The sequence below is a fragment of the Rhamphochromis sp. 'chilingali' genome, assembly GCF_963969265.1.
Source record: "Rhamphochromis sp. 'chilingali' genome assembly, chromosome: 5".
In the NCBI taxonomy this organism is placed as follows: Eukaryota; Metazoa; Chordata; class Actinopteri; order Cichliformes; family Cichlidae; genus Rhamphochromis; species Rhamphochromis sp. 'chilingali'.
The window spans coordinates 2,215,472-2,231,291 of NC_137932.1; the positions used below are offsets into that span (position 1 = coordinate 2,215,472).

The window sequence follows — 15,820 nt, forward strand, 5'->3', positions numbered from 1 at the left end:
CTCCAGGACAAAAATGTGTCAGCCGGAAGAGTTTCACTGCATGGAGAAGTGAGTTGGCAAAAACCTCTATGTTTTATTTAACGTTCTGTGTAAGGTTATCGACCAAAGCCGTGAACGAATTCTACGTGATATTAAACATTATTATGTAGTTACTGTGGACTAAAACAAAAAACAACTGGTCCTTCTTTTATTGATTAGCATGGAAATACTTAAAGTGAATACTTAGCAGTTGATAAGTAGAGAAAGTAAGTCAACAATTTAGTACATTTTAATAAGGACACAGATATTTTTTGTTCACAATTCATTTTAGGGATAGAGATGTTTGCAGACTCCAGTCCAAATTTTGAACATCTTTGCCAAACACATCATCTAATTTAAGTGGTATTACATACAGTGGATCTGGTAAGAATTCACAGTGCTTCACTTCTTCCACATTTTGTTCAAAACCACTTTAAAAAACAAGTCCCACGTGTCATTTGCTCAATACTTTGTTGAAGAATGTTTTGCAGCAATTACAGTCCATTTTTGAGTATGACGCTAAAAGTTTTGGGGCAGTTTCTTCCATTTTTCTTTGCAGAACAAGTCAAGCTCCATCAGGCTGGATGGGAGCTGTGCAGCCCTTTTCAGATCTCTCCAGAGATCTTGAATCAGTTTTAAGTCTGGGATTTTGCTGGACCACTCAAGAACATTCACAGAGTGGTAGCAAAGTCACTGCTTTGTTATCTTGGCTGTGTGCTTTGGGTCATTGCCCTTTAGAAGATGAACCTTTGCTCCATCTGAGTTCCAGAGTGCTCTGGAGTAAGTTATGATCAAGGACATCTCCGTACATTGATGCATTCATCTTTTTCTCAACCCTGACTCGTCTCCCAGTTCCTGCTGCACAAAAACATCCCCACAGCATGATACATGCCACCACCATGCTTTACTGTAGGGATGGTACTGGCCAGGTGATGAGTGGTGCCTGGTTTCTTCCAGACATGAGGCCTGGCATTCAGGCCAACGATGCCAATCTTTGTTTCATCAGAGCAGAGATTTTGTTTCTAATGGTCTGAGAGTCCTTCAGGTGACTTTTGGCAAACTCCATGCAATTTTGACTGTCATGGCTGTGAATACTGTACATGTTATATTTTTGTATTTTATTTTTAATTTTTATTTGTGTATTTTGTGTAGAGTATTGAGGTGAAAAATTAATTTAATTCATTTTGAAATAATGCTGTAACATGACAAATGTGGAAGAAGTGAAGTATGTGGAATTGTAAATATAGTGCTTTTCTACTCTACCTGACTACTCAAAATGTTTTGCACCACTTGACTCACCAGTTCACACAAGCAGTTCTTCTCTATGTAAGTGCTTTTTATCTAACATTCAAACACACTCACACCCCATCAGAGAGCAAAGTGGGGTTAGTACCTTGCCTGAAGTAGCCAGGGATTGAACCACCAACCTTCTGATTTAGTAGCTGACCTGCTGGACCTCCTGACAACACTTACCACCAGAAAGTGTTATGAATACCTCCAAGTGTATTATAATTATAGGGAAACGAATTATGGTTTTTACAAACATACTTTCTTTATGGTAATCTTTCTAGCATAAACATGTTCAGTTTTATTGTTTTTGTTGTTGTGCAAGGTATTTTGTTCACATTAATTTCTAAAAGCAATAATCAGTAAGGCAAATAAGTCTCTAAAGCATGGAGGGTCAAGGCTCACTGATGCACATAGAGAATGAAAGCTGGCTTGTGTGGTCCGATCCAACACTTGAGCTACTGTAGTTTAAATTGTTCACAAAGTTAACACTAGTTCTGATACCAAAACTGTGCTAGAATACACCGAGCAGCGCAGTTTCTTGTGTGTGTGGCTGCAGAGCCTGAGACCAGTCAGAGTGCCCATCCTGACTCCAGTCCACTGCTGAAAGCACCAACAATGGCTACCTGATCATCAGAGTGGACCATGGAGCAATGGAAGTAATTAGTCTGCTCTGAGGAATCACGGTTTGTTGTACATCATGTGTTTGTTTGTTCTCCAGGTGCATGTGCATACCTGGAGAACACCTGGCACAAGGATGAACTATGGGAAGAAAACCAGCAGGTGTGATGCTTTTGGAAATGTTCTGCTGTGAAACCTTGGGTCTTACTTTGACGTGTACCACCTACCAAAACATTGTTGCTGACCATGTACACCCTTTCATGGAAACAGTATTCCCTCGTGGCTGAGGTCTCTTTCAGCAGCAGAAATCGCACTTCTACAAAGCAAAAGTGGTTCAGGAATGGTTTGAGGAGCACAACAACGAGTTTGAGGTGTTGATTTGGCCTCCAAATTCCCCAGACCTCAATGCAATCAAGCATCTGTGGGATGTGCCTGAAAAACAAGTCCCATCCATGGAGGCCCCACATCACCACTCATTATGCTGATTATGCTCTGGACTATACCAGAGCACAATCAGCGGTCTAATGGAGTCCATGGGACAAACTCAGTATGAGGCAGGTGGTTATCATATTATACCTGATCTGTGTATATGTATATGTAACTCCATATGACTCTTTGACCATTAGTTGACTTTAAACAGCAGCACAAACCTCTAATTATTAAACATCTTACTGTTAAATCTGTAATTATTAGCATTACTTTGACTTTCTGCTGGTTACTGACTGCACTCTGCTGTAATATATTCATTTAATGAAGTGTCACTTTTGTTTATTAAATTAACTTTAATGAACATCACATGTCGTGTGCTTCCAAGGTTTAACCGCACATTACTGCGTAGAGTGGCTGATTATTAATCTTGTGAGCCACGTAAATAGACAAGAGAGTGAGTAGAGTCCCGTGTTTGCAGAAAGACAAAAAGTCAATTTATTGGTTGATGTACAAAGAACACAAACAGAAAGTAGACTTTGATGTATGTACGGCATTAAGAGAAGCATTAACGTCCTTGCAGTCAACTGGAGGGAGCTGCAGAGATTTCGCTCTTTCTAAGGTGCTGCTTGTGAACATCCAGCGTTCACTCTGCATATGTTTAGGTAGCACCAGCTGAATCTCACAGCCTCGGTGTTCACAGACACTATTTAATTGGCTGATTTGCTGTTTACTCTCCCCTGACACACTCAGGCACATGACGTATGAAGAGTTATGTGCACACTGACGATGCATATGCTTTAAAAAGTTTATTAAAAAGTTTAAGGTAATTAGCTGTACTGTTTTGCTAATCCCTGTAGTCAAACATGTGCAAAGTCACCGCGTGGCAGCTGCTGTCCTTTACAGTACCTGTATAACGCTGAGGCTTTATTGACTTTCTTTAGTATCATTTGCATTTTCTGTAGTCTGATAACTACAGCCACTTTCAGTTATTCCCAAAATTGCTGTATTCACACATGATGGTTTTTTTTTACCCTGGTACACAACGTTTTATCACCTGTTGCAAGCATAATAATAAAATAGCCACCTATTAGGTTTATTCTCAGTGAAGCATGAAAGGTGGAGCACACTGAGGCCACCCGTGCAGCAGTGTGGAATCAACTATATTGTCACATCCCACGTGGCTCCTCCATTAGAGTGCGTATCAAACAGAGTGGATATGACAGTGGTATCAGTCACTCTCTGGGTGGTGTCGTGACTTGTTTAAAAAAAAAGAGCTTTGACAAAGAGTCTTTGTGTGTCTACATCTGCCCGTGGCTCTGCTGTCTCACTCATAATGTATCTGTGCACTCTGAGACACACAAACAGGAACACACATTTCTTCAAAGCTGTTATTATCCATGTAGGCATATTGACATATTCATAATTCTTCTCCGTTTGAATAGTTTGTGTGTGTTGCAGTTTGTGATTGCGTTTGTGTGTCCGTAGCAAAGAATCAGTCTAAATGTGTATTTTCAGGTTAGTTTACTTGATGAAAATATAGAAATGTCCTTGTTTGTTCTACAGCGAAAAGTTTTCCAGGCTTCGTCCATGAAACACCCGGGCATTCTGTCAGCCCATAATGAACGTGCAGTAGCAGAGCCAGCTGACTTTGACAACGAGCCAACTTTCTAAAGGATCAACCTGCCATTTTTTGCAAACTTTGATTGTGTTTCTAAAAAAAAAGTGTGTGCTCCCAGTTTTACCATTTTAAATTTTTTGCACCCCCCCCCCCCCACACTTCTCTGTGCTTTCACTCAGTCTGTGGTGAAGCTAAAATCAGGTGGCATTCAGTGGGGAAATTCAGCACAGTGGTCTGCTGTCAGGACCACAGCTTTTCTTTGAAGCAACCAGTGACACCCAAAAACCAACATGTACAATGGTAGATGCACCATATTAAATTTGGGGTATTTTCTTTATTTCAAAGAGAAGTAGACAGAAAAAAAACTACAATTGGCAGTTTGTGTTGTACTAATACTACATGCAGGGATCTTACTTCCCTGGCAGGTTTGCATGGCTGTCATCTCATCAAGACAAAACTCAAGAGTATTCTCTCTCTGCTCTTCATCTTCGGTCATGAGACGCACTTAAAGCTGGGGCAGACAAAAACATCCATAATAACCTTTCAGCATATTGTAATTCAAGTGGTCTGAGAGTGAACTGCACTCCTGCACCCCTTCTCGGCTCTGTCGTCAAGCTGCAGAAAGTCTGTGAAAAAATACAGGTCTTTTCAGAACAAATCAGATGAGCTGTTTAAAGAAGCATGAAGAGAAAAAAATAACTCCGTAGATGCAACGTGTACAGGACGTCTCCCTGGAGAGACTGAGATTTGAACCCCATGTGAAGTAGTGGGGAGAGCTGCAGGGAAAGCCATGCCTATTTTAAAATACTGACATTTAAATGAATTCATGTCATCAACATTTCTGATGAGCCTCTTCTACACGCTTTAAGTCACATGTACAGCAGGTACTATCAGAGGTGGAGCCCGGAGGATAACAACCCTGTAATTTCAGTGCAGAAAGCCAGACCATTATTGTAATACATGTTGAAGGGGAAAATATCTTAATATGGTCAAAATATGAACTGCTAAAAAAAATTAAAGGAGCACTTTGAAAGCTCATCAGATCTCAATGGGGAAAATATCCCAGATATAATTCCATGCTGTATGCTTGGCTACATTTTGGATCCATAATATTCTCCTTAGAACCCAAACCTCTGACAACAGATCTGACAATGCTCACTCTGTGCCTGAGGCCGAGTCAGAAGTATTTACCTCAGTTATTTTCCTCTGCTGAGGATACAGAGTCTGTCGTCTGTCAGCCGGGTTAGACAAAAACTATCAGGCCGAATTTCATGAAACCTGGCGAGGAGGTAAAACATTGGAGGTAAAACACTTTGGAGTTGCTGCAGATCACTTTTGGTTTTAAATTTGCAACACAAGGATTGGCTTTGGCTCCTCGAATATTCTTCTAATTGTTTACTGCACTTGTCGTGTGGATCCAGACTAACAGAAAAAAGAAACAGCAAGCAGCACTGAGCCAAAATGTAATAATGAGCCCTGGAACTACATGTTTTTACCTCATTTGTATCAGTACCAAACACCAGCAGGCCTGTGTCACAACAAAATATGAAAATGCCATAATTTCTGTATTTGTGCTTGACTAATGTGAAACAAACTCGGAGTAAACAGAAATCCTACATAATGGGGATCAGTGCAGGCTCTCTGATTCTGCAGAGGGCAGGGCTGCTCAGGGTTGTAATGAGGGAGATTCTGTCTTTGTTGTTGCTATTTGTTGTTTTAATGAATGGATGCGAGCCACTGAATAGTGTAACAACATGGCTGTGAAACATTTACCACAAATGCTGTGAGCGTAGAACTAAAATCTTTTTAGTTAGTCATGTTTTCCCGTCTTTTTTAACTTTCCAAACATGACACAGGGCTTTGTGCAATGACTGCTGTGAGACTGAAGAAACACCACCTTTATTAAAGCTACTTCTCTGACAATAATACCTTTCATGGACCGGGCAGAGTCGTAGTAAGTGTTGTGAAGTGCTGTGAATGAGTGAAAGTTGCAGGTCTATGTGAAGCAGCACGTAGTGCATCAGGCTTTAAAGCTTAGATACAGGCTTTAGGCAGGCTTTTATTTATCACCATGGAAACTGGATTCCTCACAGGGGAACATTCCAGCACGCCTGGTCCAGATGTGGAAATCCAGCACGCTATCGTGCATCTTTCATCTAGCCAAGTTCTTGGCAAGAAGCTGGGCTGAGATGGTTTCCGTCTAAGCAGTAGCTGCTGGGGTCAGCCTTCCTCCTCCAACATCAAAGCTTCTTCTTCCTCGGGGAGGCGGCGCTCAGTATAAGTGTCATACTCTTTCTCGTGTGTCTTTTGTTTCCTTTAAAAGGATCTCGCGCTGTTTCTCCCTATCTGTCCACACTAGTCTCTGCCAGGCGGTTGTTCATGATGCCCAGTGCACCCACCCCTCCCGAGAAGCCGTTCTGACGTGAACTGGAGCTGGACTGGCGCTGGTTCCCGACTGCCATCTCCGAAAGCTGCTTTTGCATAATGGCCAAGTTCACCTAGAGGAAGAGATTAAAAAAAATCATCACAAGAGGAAACGGAAACTGCAGAAAACTGGGGAAAGTGAAGTGGTACATTCAAGCTATAAAGTCTTGGCAAACAAACACAGATCGAACGGCAGCATCTGATTTCACAGGTGCATTAAAAAGCTGCCAGATGGTATTTCTTCTTTAGTGGGCTGCTTTAAGCAAACAAAGGTGAAAAGTATTGACGCGAGTGTCAGTGATTTAACTTTTGCCACTCAGCAACTTTTACCTTTGATTTTTTTTCTGCACAACAAAGAGCAGAAAATGCAACAGGCTTGTTTTGTATATAATCGGGTGTAAATGTATCCACTGTCAGGTCAGGACTTTATGGTTTTAAGGACTTTGCTTTCTCCATTCCCAGCTGCTTTATTTTACCTGTGGCCATGGAAGTGATTGGAACACCTGAATTCAATGAATTGGATGAGTGAGTGAATACAGTGTATCTGCTGACTTTGGCAAACCTGGCACACGGTTCACCTCCATACTGTTTTGGGTGAATAAGTGCACCACAAACACTTGAAACACCACACACCTCTGACGCCCGTTGCTTGCCATTTTGGCTTTATAGCAGAAATCAAGAGGCCAATCAAAGGATACATTTTTCAGCCAGCAGAAAGAGGATATATTGTGAGTGCGTAAGCTAGAGCGGAGGTTAGAAAGCTGCAAATGTTTACAAAAATGTGGCCGCTCCTGCAGATGATCCAAATTGAGGCACAATTTTTAGACTGTTTTGTTTGTTTTGGCACATCATGGTTTATTATGAGGAGAATGAGAGGATGGAGAAGATGTGTACTGGTACCAGTTTACAAGAACAAGGATGATGGGAAGAGCTGTAGTAACTACAGAGGGATAAAACCGATCAGACACACCATGAAGACATGTGAAATAGTTGTTGAAGCTACACTGAGAAGGGAGGTGACAATCAGTGAGCTGCAGTATTGCTTTAATCTGAGAAAGAGCAGATGCAATGTTTGCTTTGAGAGTGTTGATGGAGAAGTATAGAGGTCAGTAAAAACTTCACTCTGCCTCTATGGAACTAGAGAAACTATACGATAGGTACCAAAAGAGGAACTGTGGCATTGTATGAGGAAGTCAGGAGGTGCAGAGAAGTATGTGAGGGTGGTGCAGGACAAGAAAGTGGTGAGGTAGGAGTAACAAGTGGATTCCATCAGCACCTTGTTGTTTGCAGTGGTGATGTCTTTATCCTGTCTTCCTTCTCTCACCCCAACCGGTCGCAGCAGATGGCCCCGCCCCTCCCTGAGCCTGGTTCTGCCGGAGGTTTCTTCCTGTTAAAAGGGAGTTTTTCCTTCCCACTGTTGCCAAAGTGCTGCTCATAGGGGGTCATATGATTGTTGGGCTTTTCTCTGTATCTATGAAGCGCCTTGAGGCGACTTTTGTTGTGATTTGGCGCTATATAAATTGAATTGAATTGAATTGAAAATTGATGGACAGACTGACAGATGAGGCCAGGCAGACGTGGACTATAATGTTTGCAGATAACACTTTGATCTGTAGAGTAGGGAGCAGGTGGACGAGAGTATGGCGAGGTGGAGGTATGCTCCGGAGAAAAGAGGAATGAAGGGCAGTAGAGGCAAGACAGAATACAAGACTGTGGATTAGAGGGAGACAGGTGGAAAGTTGAACATGGAGGGAGTAGAGATAGTGAAGGTAGATGTGTTTAAATGCCTGAGATCAACCATGGAAAGCAAGAGAGCACAGGTAGGGTGGAGTGGGTGGAGACGAGTGTAGTGAGGCCTGCTGTCATGTATGGTTCACAGATGGTGGACGGTGTTCGTTCCTTGAAATATTCACCCCAAAGCAAAAGCTCGTTTGTGTTACCAACTACAAGTTACATCAGCCACCTCCTAACCTGGATACAAAGTCGTCCTTTGAAATTTGGAAAAATGTTGCAAATGTACATATTTCTAGCTGAATTTCCAAGCCTCAACCTCCCTTCTTGTTCCTTTGCTGTTAGTGAAAGCAACGCTTTGATGTGGAACGGACAGACTTACATTAACATGCCTTAGACACACACACACACCCCCTTCGCTGCTGTCTCAGAGACCTCACAGTTTTTAAACACCCAGTTGTATCAGGTTAATAAGTACAGAGCTTTTGTAACTTAATGAGCTCGTGGAAGTCACGCCACCAGAGCTTTTGAACCCTCTAAACCATCAGATCTTTCTCCATGAATGAATACCCATCTGGGGTACAGCCTTATTAAACCATCACTCGCTCACTTCACCTTGTTTACCTCGACTCTTTCTCTTTTATCTCGTAGACTTTTCACAGCTACTCCAACTGCTCCAGCATCCACCGTTTTAGCTAGCTGGGGAAAGCTACAGATAGACACCAGGGAACACAAACGCACTGTCCTCTTCCTGTTTTGGTTTCACAATTAAGCCTTTGCTTTCCCCTGAGACGGGCACACAGTGGTAGACGGACTGTCATATATATATATATATATTATATTTGTCTCTGTATTTATATATGTGTGTGTGTGTGTGTGTGTGTGTGTGTGTGTGTGTGTGTGTGTGTGTGTGTGTGTGTGTGTGTGTGTGTGTGTGTGTGTGTGTGTGTATATATATATATATATATAACAATTCTGTAACTGTAACTTCGGTCGTTGCTGTGCTTTTTGGAAGTCGAATTTCCCAGAGGAACCCACCCGAGGGATTAATAAAGTTCTATCTTATCTTATCTTATCTTATAATGAAAGCAGAGCTTACAGGGAACCGGCCGAAAAGCAAACTCTGCCCATTATTCTGCTGCAGGTTTATCGTGCAAACAGCATTTCCACCTTAATAAAAAGTTAAAGCCTTTGGTAGTGCTAAGTTATTTTAACTGTGCAGTGGAGATTACTATAAAGTGTTTGTACTTGTAAAGAAGGTTCTAAGTTTTGTTATAAGTTGCTGATTTCTGTGATATATCCCCCCCGCCCCTTTTCTCTCTGTTATTGTTGTATTAGCAGTACATAACATTCAAAGGTGGTCTCTCAGATTTAGCAGGTGCTCCAGTGAAATTCCAGGCTCACATTTTCAGAGTGAAATCGATTACCATCAATTACCCATAAATTATTATGTTTTACGTAAAAAAGAAGCGCAAATGAACATGTGGTGCTTCAGAGGTTAGAAACCGTGCTTCACTCTAACAGGGAAATATCATAATTTGCAATAAATTTTACCATCAACCAACACACAAAGACATGAGTTCCTACAGCTTGATAAAAAGTATTCACACAGGTTTCTGATGTCATCAGCTTGTTCTGAGGCTGAATCAGACGATTAAACTCAGTTTCCTGAACTGTACAAAATTTCATTCATCTTATATTTCACTAACAATCCTAACACAACACAAGACAGTTAACTTATTCTTGGTTGTGTCAGTTCAGCAGAATTAAACCATTCGGCCTTCTAATTTTCTCAGTCAGGACTTCCAGGACCTGTAAAGAAAGATCTAAGAAGGATTTCTGATCCAGTGCAGAAGGGCGCACACTTTTGACATTTAATTGTAGCTCACACTGCTCATTAGTCTTGTCTACATGGTGGAGTAGTAGATATGGAAATGTATGGACAACTGACACTCCTGAGGGGCCACAAGAGCTGCTGAATAAGCAGTGCCGGTGGTTGCTTAGCTGTTGATATTCAAAGAACTTTGACGCTGCATATGCATGCAGCCCAGCAGTTCAGCAGCCAAACATAAGACACTGAATATGAAGCATAAGCTTGTATCAAAATAGGAATTCTCCCCCGTATTTTTTCACACATATGTACAGCGAATACAAATATTTTGATCAGTTTTAATAAGAACATATATGCACCGGTAATCACGTGGAGGTTATGGCTCATAAAGAGACATCTGACAGCAGCAGGACAAAGGAGTTTTCCCTCCACTACTCGCGTCAGTCATCAGATTACTCTAAGAATGAACTGCTTGCTTGTAAAGACAGGTGTGATTTCATTCATCAGGTGCAGAGTCACACGAGTGGTCAGTCTACTCTCACCTTGTTGGCTGCTAAGAAGTCCCTCATGGAAATCATTTCCCCAGACAACCTGCGTCCAGTGTCGGTCTCGCTCTCGTTAATGGCGTCTGTCTCGATGGATGGGTCTCTGCGGGCACGGAGGTGGCCCGGGGCCACCACATTCCGACGGGGATGCCGGTGCGGGTGGTGACCCCTCCTGGGGAAACAGCAGCGACAGGGGGCCTCCAGCCTCCTCAGCAGCCAGTTGAGTACCTGCTTGATGACGATGGAGATGACATTGAAGAGGGAGTAGATGCAGCAGACGCCGGTCAGGATGAAGAAGAAGTTGCCCAGCCTGTACGCAACCGTAGCGTGGCCTTCGTAGGCGACTCGCTGACTGCTAACCATATCTCCAAACCCAATGGTGCTGAAGGCTACAAAGCAGAAGTAAAGCGAGTCCAGGTAGCCCCAACCCTCCGCTGCGGAGTACATCAGCGAGGCGCAGCAAGACACCAAAACGGCTGCCGCTCCTAAAATGAGCATAACGCAGTAGACTGAGGGCTTCCAGCCTGCAAGTTCCTCCCCGGCTCCACTTGCTCTGTTTCCCTCAGAGACTTGACGTCCGTTTTGTGGCAGCACAGCCTTGTTATGACGTCTTTCGTAGCACGACTTAAGGACAAAGGCAATGACGGTGATGACACGCTCCAGGAAGAGGTTGAAGAACAGGATGGTAGCCGCACAGCCGAGCAGGCCATAAAACATCAGGAAGACTTTTCCTCCAATGGTGGCCGGGGTTGTCATCCCAAACCCTGACGTTCACACACAGAGAAATAGATCACGTAGTGAGAGTAAATTTACACAGTGTTACTGCTATCATTATAAGATGACAATAGCAGTGGAAGCTCACATTTATTGGTCTTTACCCTCTCTAGTACTACAACCGAACACTCTCAGTGTTGTGATGTGAGCTTTGTAGCTACACTGACAAAGATTGTAGCGGTAGAAGTCTGCCTTCAGTGCTTTTTAGCAGAAAGACCTTCTGACAAAAGCCTTTTAAAATAGACTAACAGAAGCCAGAGGTCATATAAAGACCAACAGAGTCTGATCTAGCTTTTCACCTAATGTCCTCCAGGATAGTCTCCCCCACTGCCTTAAGGTGAAGGTTGATGGATGTTACACTATTGTTACTTTTAGACACCAAATCTGTTTGAAGACGTTTAGGAAAAGATAATGGTTTGATGTGATAAGATTACTTTATGGTCACTCTTAGAGGAAAATCATCCTCATCATCATCAGCAACTAAAATCAAGACAGAAACCTTAAAAGAATTTGGTTTGATGCACATTTTCACAAACATCAAGCTTCTTTTTTTTCTTTTTACCAAAGGCGTTGATGACTGAGCTGTGGCTTGTCGCATCTGTGGACTCTCGATTTTACTTGCCATGTCTGCAACGATGCTAGGAGCTAAGCTCGCCAACTCTGCTGGCGCCCAGTTTGAAGTCTGCCACCTGACTGGGGAGCATGTGTAGTTGGGGTATTGTAATCTAAACTCTGTGTGGTCAGACCTGTGAGGTCATGCACACAGACCCTGACACTCTCCATCTGATAACAACATTTGGACCGAAGCGAAATCACGGACACGGAAAGTGTAACTGAGACTAAAAAGGAAGGACTGCTTTGCTGTCAGGCTGCTGGCTGTGTTAGCAGAGTATAACCAAGGCTGCATACCACACGTCTACTTCATGAAACTAGTTTAAAACTGTATGAGGCTATTTTGTTTCCTTCCTTACACTCTCAAAGCAGCATCATGCTGTCGCTACACTGTGCTACATGTAAAAAAGGACAAAGTCAGAGGAAAAATGATTAATGAGAGAACTTTAAATCCTCAGCTTGTACGGATCATCTTTGAATGAAAGGACAGACTAAAAGAGTTCTCGTACGTTAAAACGTCACCTTCACTTGAAAATGCGAGTCCTGCCCATAACTTCTGGGTTTTTTCTTACACACAAGCAAACTAGAGAAAAGTGGCTACCAACCTGCAGCTGCTTTATCTTTTAAATCAAGCTCTCTTCCTATCTGCCATCAACAAAGACGGCCAATTACAACTCTCTACTCCTACTAAGTGAAAAACGTGCTCATGCGACTGCTTTCCTCCACAGGGTTGCCATTGGTGACATGCTAACCCTCTCTCGCTTTGTCTCTCTGTGCAGCAACACTCAGTTTGAGAGCCGAGGTGTTCCAGTCTCACATTTCACTGTATTTTTTTCCACACTATTTTGGCAAATGAAAGACGCAGTGGAGACACCCCACGCCTCAGGTGTAGCTTTTTTTTCTCCAGATTTTTAAAGGTCAAACAGATTTTGCAGATTTTTATTCCAACGGGATCTGAAGATGTTTTTCTGTGACTGACTTTGTCTCTTCTGAACTGGCAGATGAAGAAAATGGGAGTCAGAACATGAGGTCTTTCAGCTGCACCACTCTCACTGATGTCTTTTCATCCCTCATTTAACACTAAAGCTCATGAAGTGCCGTCTGTCTCTCTGCTGCTCTTCTTCTTCTTCTTCTTCTTCTTGACCAATTGTTGAAAAATCGAACTCTGGCTTTTATTTTAGAGTGGAAACGTCATAGTTATACACGCTCGTGCGACAAATTATTGTTTAACAATATGATTGTCCTTTTTACTAAAAACAAAGTTAAACATGACTGTATCCACTCAGGAAAAACACACGGTGCAGCGTGACTAGCTGCCTCCATGCCAGAGGCAGGCGTCTTGTGGAGGGTTTGATTGCCTTCACATTCAGAAAGGATCTCAAGGTGCTAATTGAAACAGAGATTTCATCCAAATGCAACAATAAAGCCAAATGGCCTGGATTTTATAGATGTGTATTTCTTTCCACTTGTTTTGTAAATTTGATGTTGATGAGTCCTGTGAACAAGATATGCGGCGCTTCAAAGAAAAAAGGTAAAATTTCAGCGCCATTACAGCGCTCTCAGGACACAGTCGGGGTTATTTGGGGTTGCACAGCTAAAGTTTGTCTTTTTTGGGTGATTATTTGCTTCTTGATCAATAATAATCATTAAATAATAACTCGATTGTGTCTTTACAGGATGTACGCAGCATGAAACAACCCTTTAGCGTAGTTGGCAAGTTTTTTTTTACAAATAGAAAAACAGAAATGTAAAAATAGGATCTTTATGAATGTGTTTTAGTGATTATACCAGTGTTACTGCAGAGGATATAAAATATGACAAAGTCTTACAGTGAAGCCACTAATTTGTGGGAGTCCTGCCACAGTGGAGTCCAACATCACATCACTTCTTCTACATTTGTAAATTCGACTCAGGATTCAAATTTAAACTGCGATTGGATGTTTGCTACATTATTAAGCCTGCAGTTACTCAGCTGTAACGGCCTCCTTTCTGGATACACTTGTTTTTTCTTACCCAGTTTTTAATGTGTTGTGCTCATAAATTGTTCATAATGTTTATGCTCTTTTTTACCTTTTTTTTTTTACAGTTCCCCCTGACAGTCTAAAGCACCTCATAAGTTTGTTTAATATAGATTTGAAACTGTCATCTAGTTTTCCATCAAATAATAGATCCGCTGTCTTAAACGTCGCAGTGATGCTTTAAATTTGACAGTTAACCAGTCAACAGACGACATTATTACAGTTTGATCAAACTGAACCTGGCCAGTCTTTACATTCCCGGGAGAAAGGAATATAAAGTGATGAAGAGACGCATTGATGTGGGAGTTTGCTATTTGCATCCACCAAAAGCACAGAGTCACGAAACAAAAAGCCAGAAACTGATTATGTAAAAGAACGAAAAAGTGATGTATCTGACTGAGTTTGCAGAGGCCAGCATCTTCATCTCACCGATGGTTGACACCACAGTTCCTACGAAGTAAAAAGCGCCCGTGAAGTCCCATCGAGGTCTGATTGCGTCCACGCGGATCCCCGCCACGTTCGCCTCCTCGTAGTTCCTCAGGAAGTTATTCAGCTCTTTCTTACTCAGGTTGTACTTCTGGCTGAAATGTTCGAACCTCTGCGCCCAGCGCTCCTTCGCTTCTCTCTCCTTTGGGTGTTCCAGCGCAGAGAAGACGGCGGCCCCGCACAGGAGATAGACAACGATGAACAGCGCCAGCAGCAGGAACCGCGCGTTATCCTCGTTTATCGGACCGGAGCCGCAGCAGCAGCCGCTCCTGCATGCCATTATGCCGCCGTTGTCTCCGTGGTGCCGCTGCAGTGAGGGACCCGTAGCATGGTGCTCTCGAACACAACGCGCAGTCCTCGGAGGAGACGCTCACATGACAACCGGTTAAATCAGAAAGATGCGTTTTTAAATTGATGAATCAGGTCTTGCAGTTCTTCCTGGGTTTGGCATCGTGCTCGCGAGCTTCTGTTTGCAGCCCGGGTCCGGAGTGCTCAGCCCGGCGCGTGCTCAAATGACTTCATGTCCTGTGACTGCACTCTGCAGCGGGTTGCTAAGATGTTCAGAGAAGAGGAGAGATGCAACCTGTGGATGCAGAGAGTCGTGCTGTTGCGCTCTCTACCGCTGCCTCTCCAGAGAAAGTCTCCACCCCGGAGCGCACCTTTTACGCATCACGGATCGGCCACTTACATGTGCGTAAACTTAAAACAGCTGTCCGTTCAGTTTGCATGTCGAGAGCAAACACTCACAACGAGCCCCGATGTCACCTGTCATGTTCCACCCGATCCGTAACTTTGGAGGTTTGATCCTGACAATATAGAGCGTGTTTGCATAGTGAAATCAATCACTTGACATTTCCGAATTCTGACGGGGGATTCACGCTCCCGCACATGCTTAACCGGGGACGATGTGAGCAAATGTCACAGCGGAAAGACGGTCTGAAATAAATAATTCAGGATCACAGGGACAACAAAGGAGCTATTTCTGTAAAATTGGGAATTCAACAAAATGAGGACGAGTCGAGGCCGTTTCAGAACCACGGACAGAGCAGCATCGCTCCCTAAATGCCTCGATCTTAACTTTTAACATGCGCAGCAACTAAGAGCTGCTTCGAATTAATATTAATGTTTGTTTAAATATTTTTTTTAAATATTCGAAAACATTCTAGAGACACCTGAAATAAAACAAACAGAACTGAATATTATGTACTTGAATCTTTACGTGTATGCACGACTCACAGCATCATTACGCGCTGTTAGTTTTGAATCCATAACACACAGCAAATTATTGATGTTTCACAGGCAATTATTTGGAGATTAGTGTTGACAAGAGGTTCTTCACTCATAGAAGCTGACATGGATCTGAAATCGACAAGTGATAAATAAGCACTTAGGTCACTGAGACAAAATACGAATTGCAATTCTTCAC

At 42.7% G+C, this 15,820-nt stretch overlaps 1 protein-coding gene across 1 annotated transcript; it reads right to left on the bottom strand.

Moving 5' to 3' along the window:
• Window positions 1-6,210: 6,210 nt before the first annotated feature.
• LOC308397224 (potassium channel subfamily K member 13-like) lies at window positions 6,211-14,939 on the bottom strand. The gene is made up of 3 exons (XM_080883026.1): window positions 14,338-14,939; window positions 10,502-11,268; window positions 6,211-6,471 (listed from the first exon to the last, which is right to left on the bottom strand). Exons 1-3 carry the CDS (start codon window positions 14,672-14,674, stop codon window positions 6,316-6,318), a joined length of 1,260 nt encoding a protein of 419 aa, XP_080739152.1. The 5' UTR covers window positions 14,675-14,939; the 3' UTR covers window positions 6,211-6,315.
• Window positions 14,940-15,820: the final 881 nt, after the last annotated feature.

Bases quoted from the DNA above. Each gene is read 5' to 3' on its own strand.
- LOC308397224 (XM_080883026.1), bottom strand. From the start codon at position 14,674: ATGGCATGCAGGAGCGGCTGCTGCTGCGGCTCCGGTCCGATAAACGAG. The intron at 11,269-14,337 runs GTGAGATGAAGA...TGTGAACGTCAG, and splicing joins AACTGTGGTGTCAACCATCG to GGTTTGGGATGACAACCCCG. The intron at 6,472-10,501 runs GTGAGAGTAGAC...CTCTTCCTCTAG, and splicing joins ACTTCTTAGCAGCCAACAAG to GTGAACTTGGCCATTATGCA.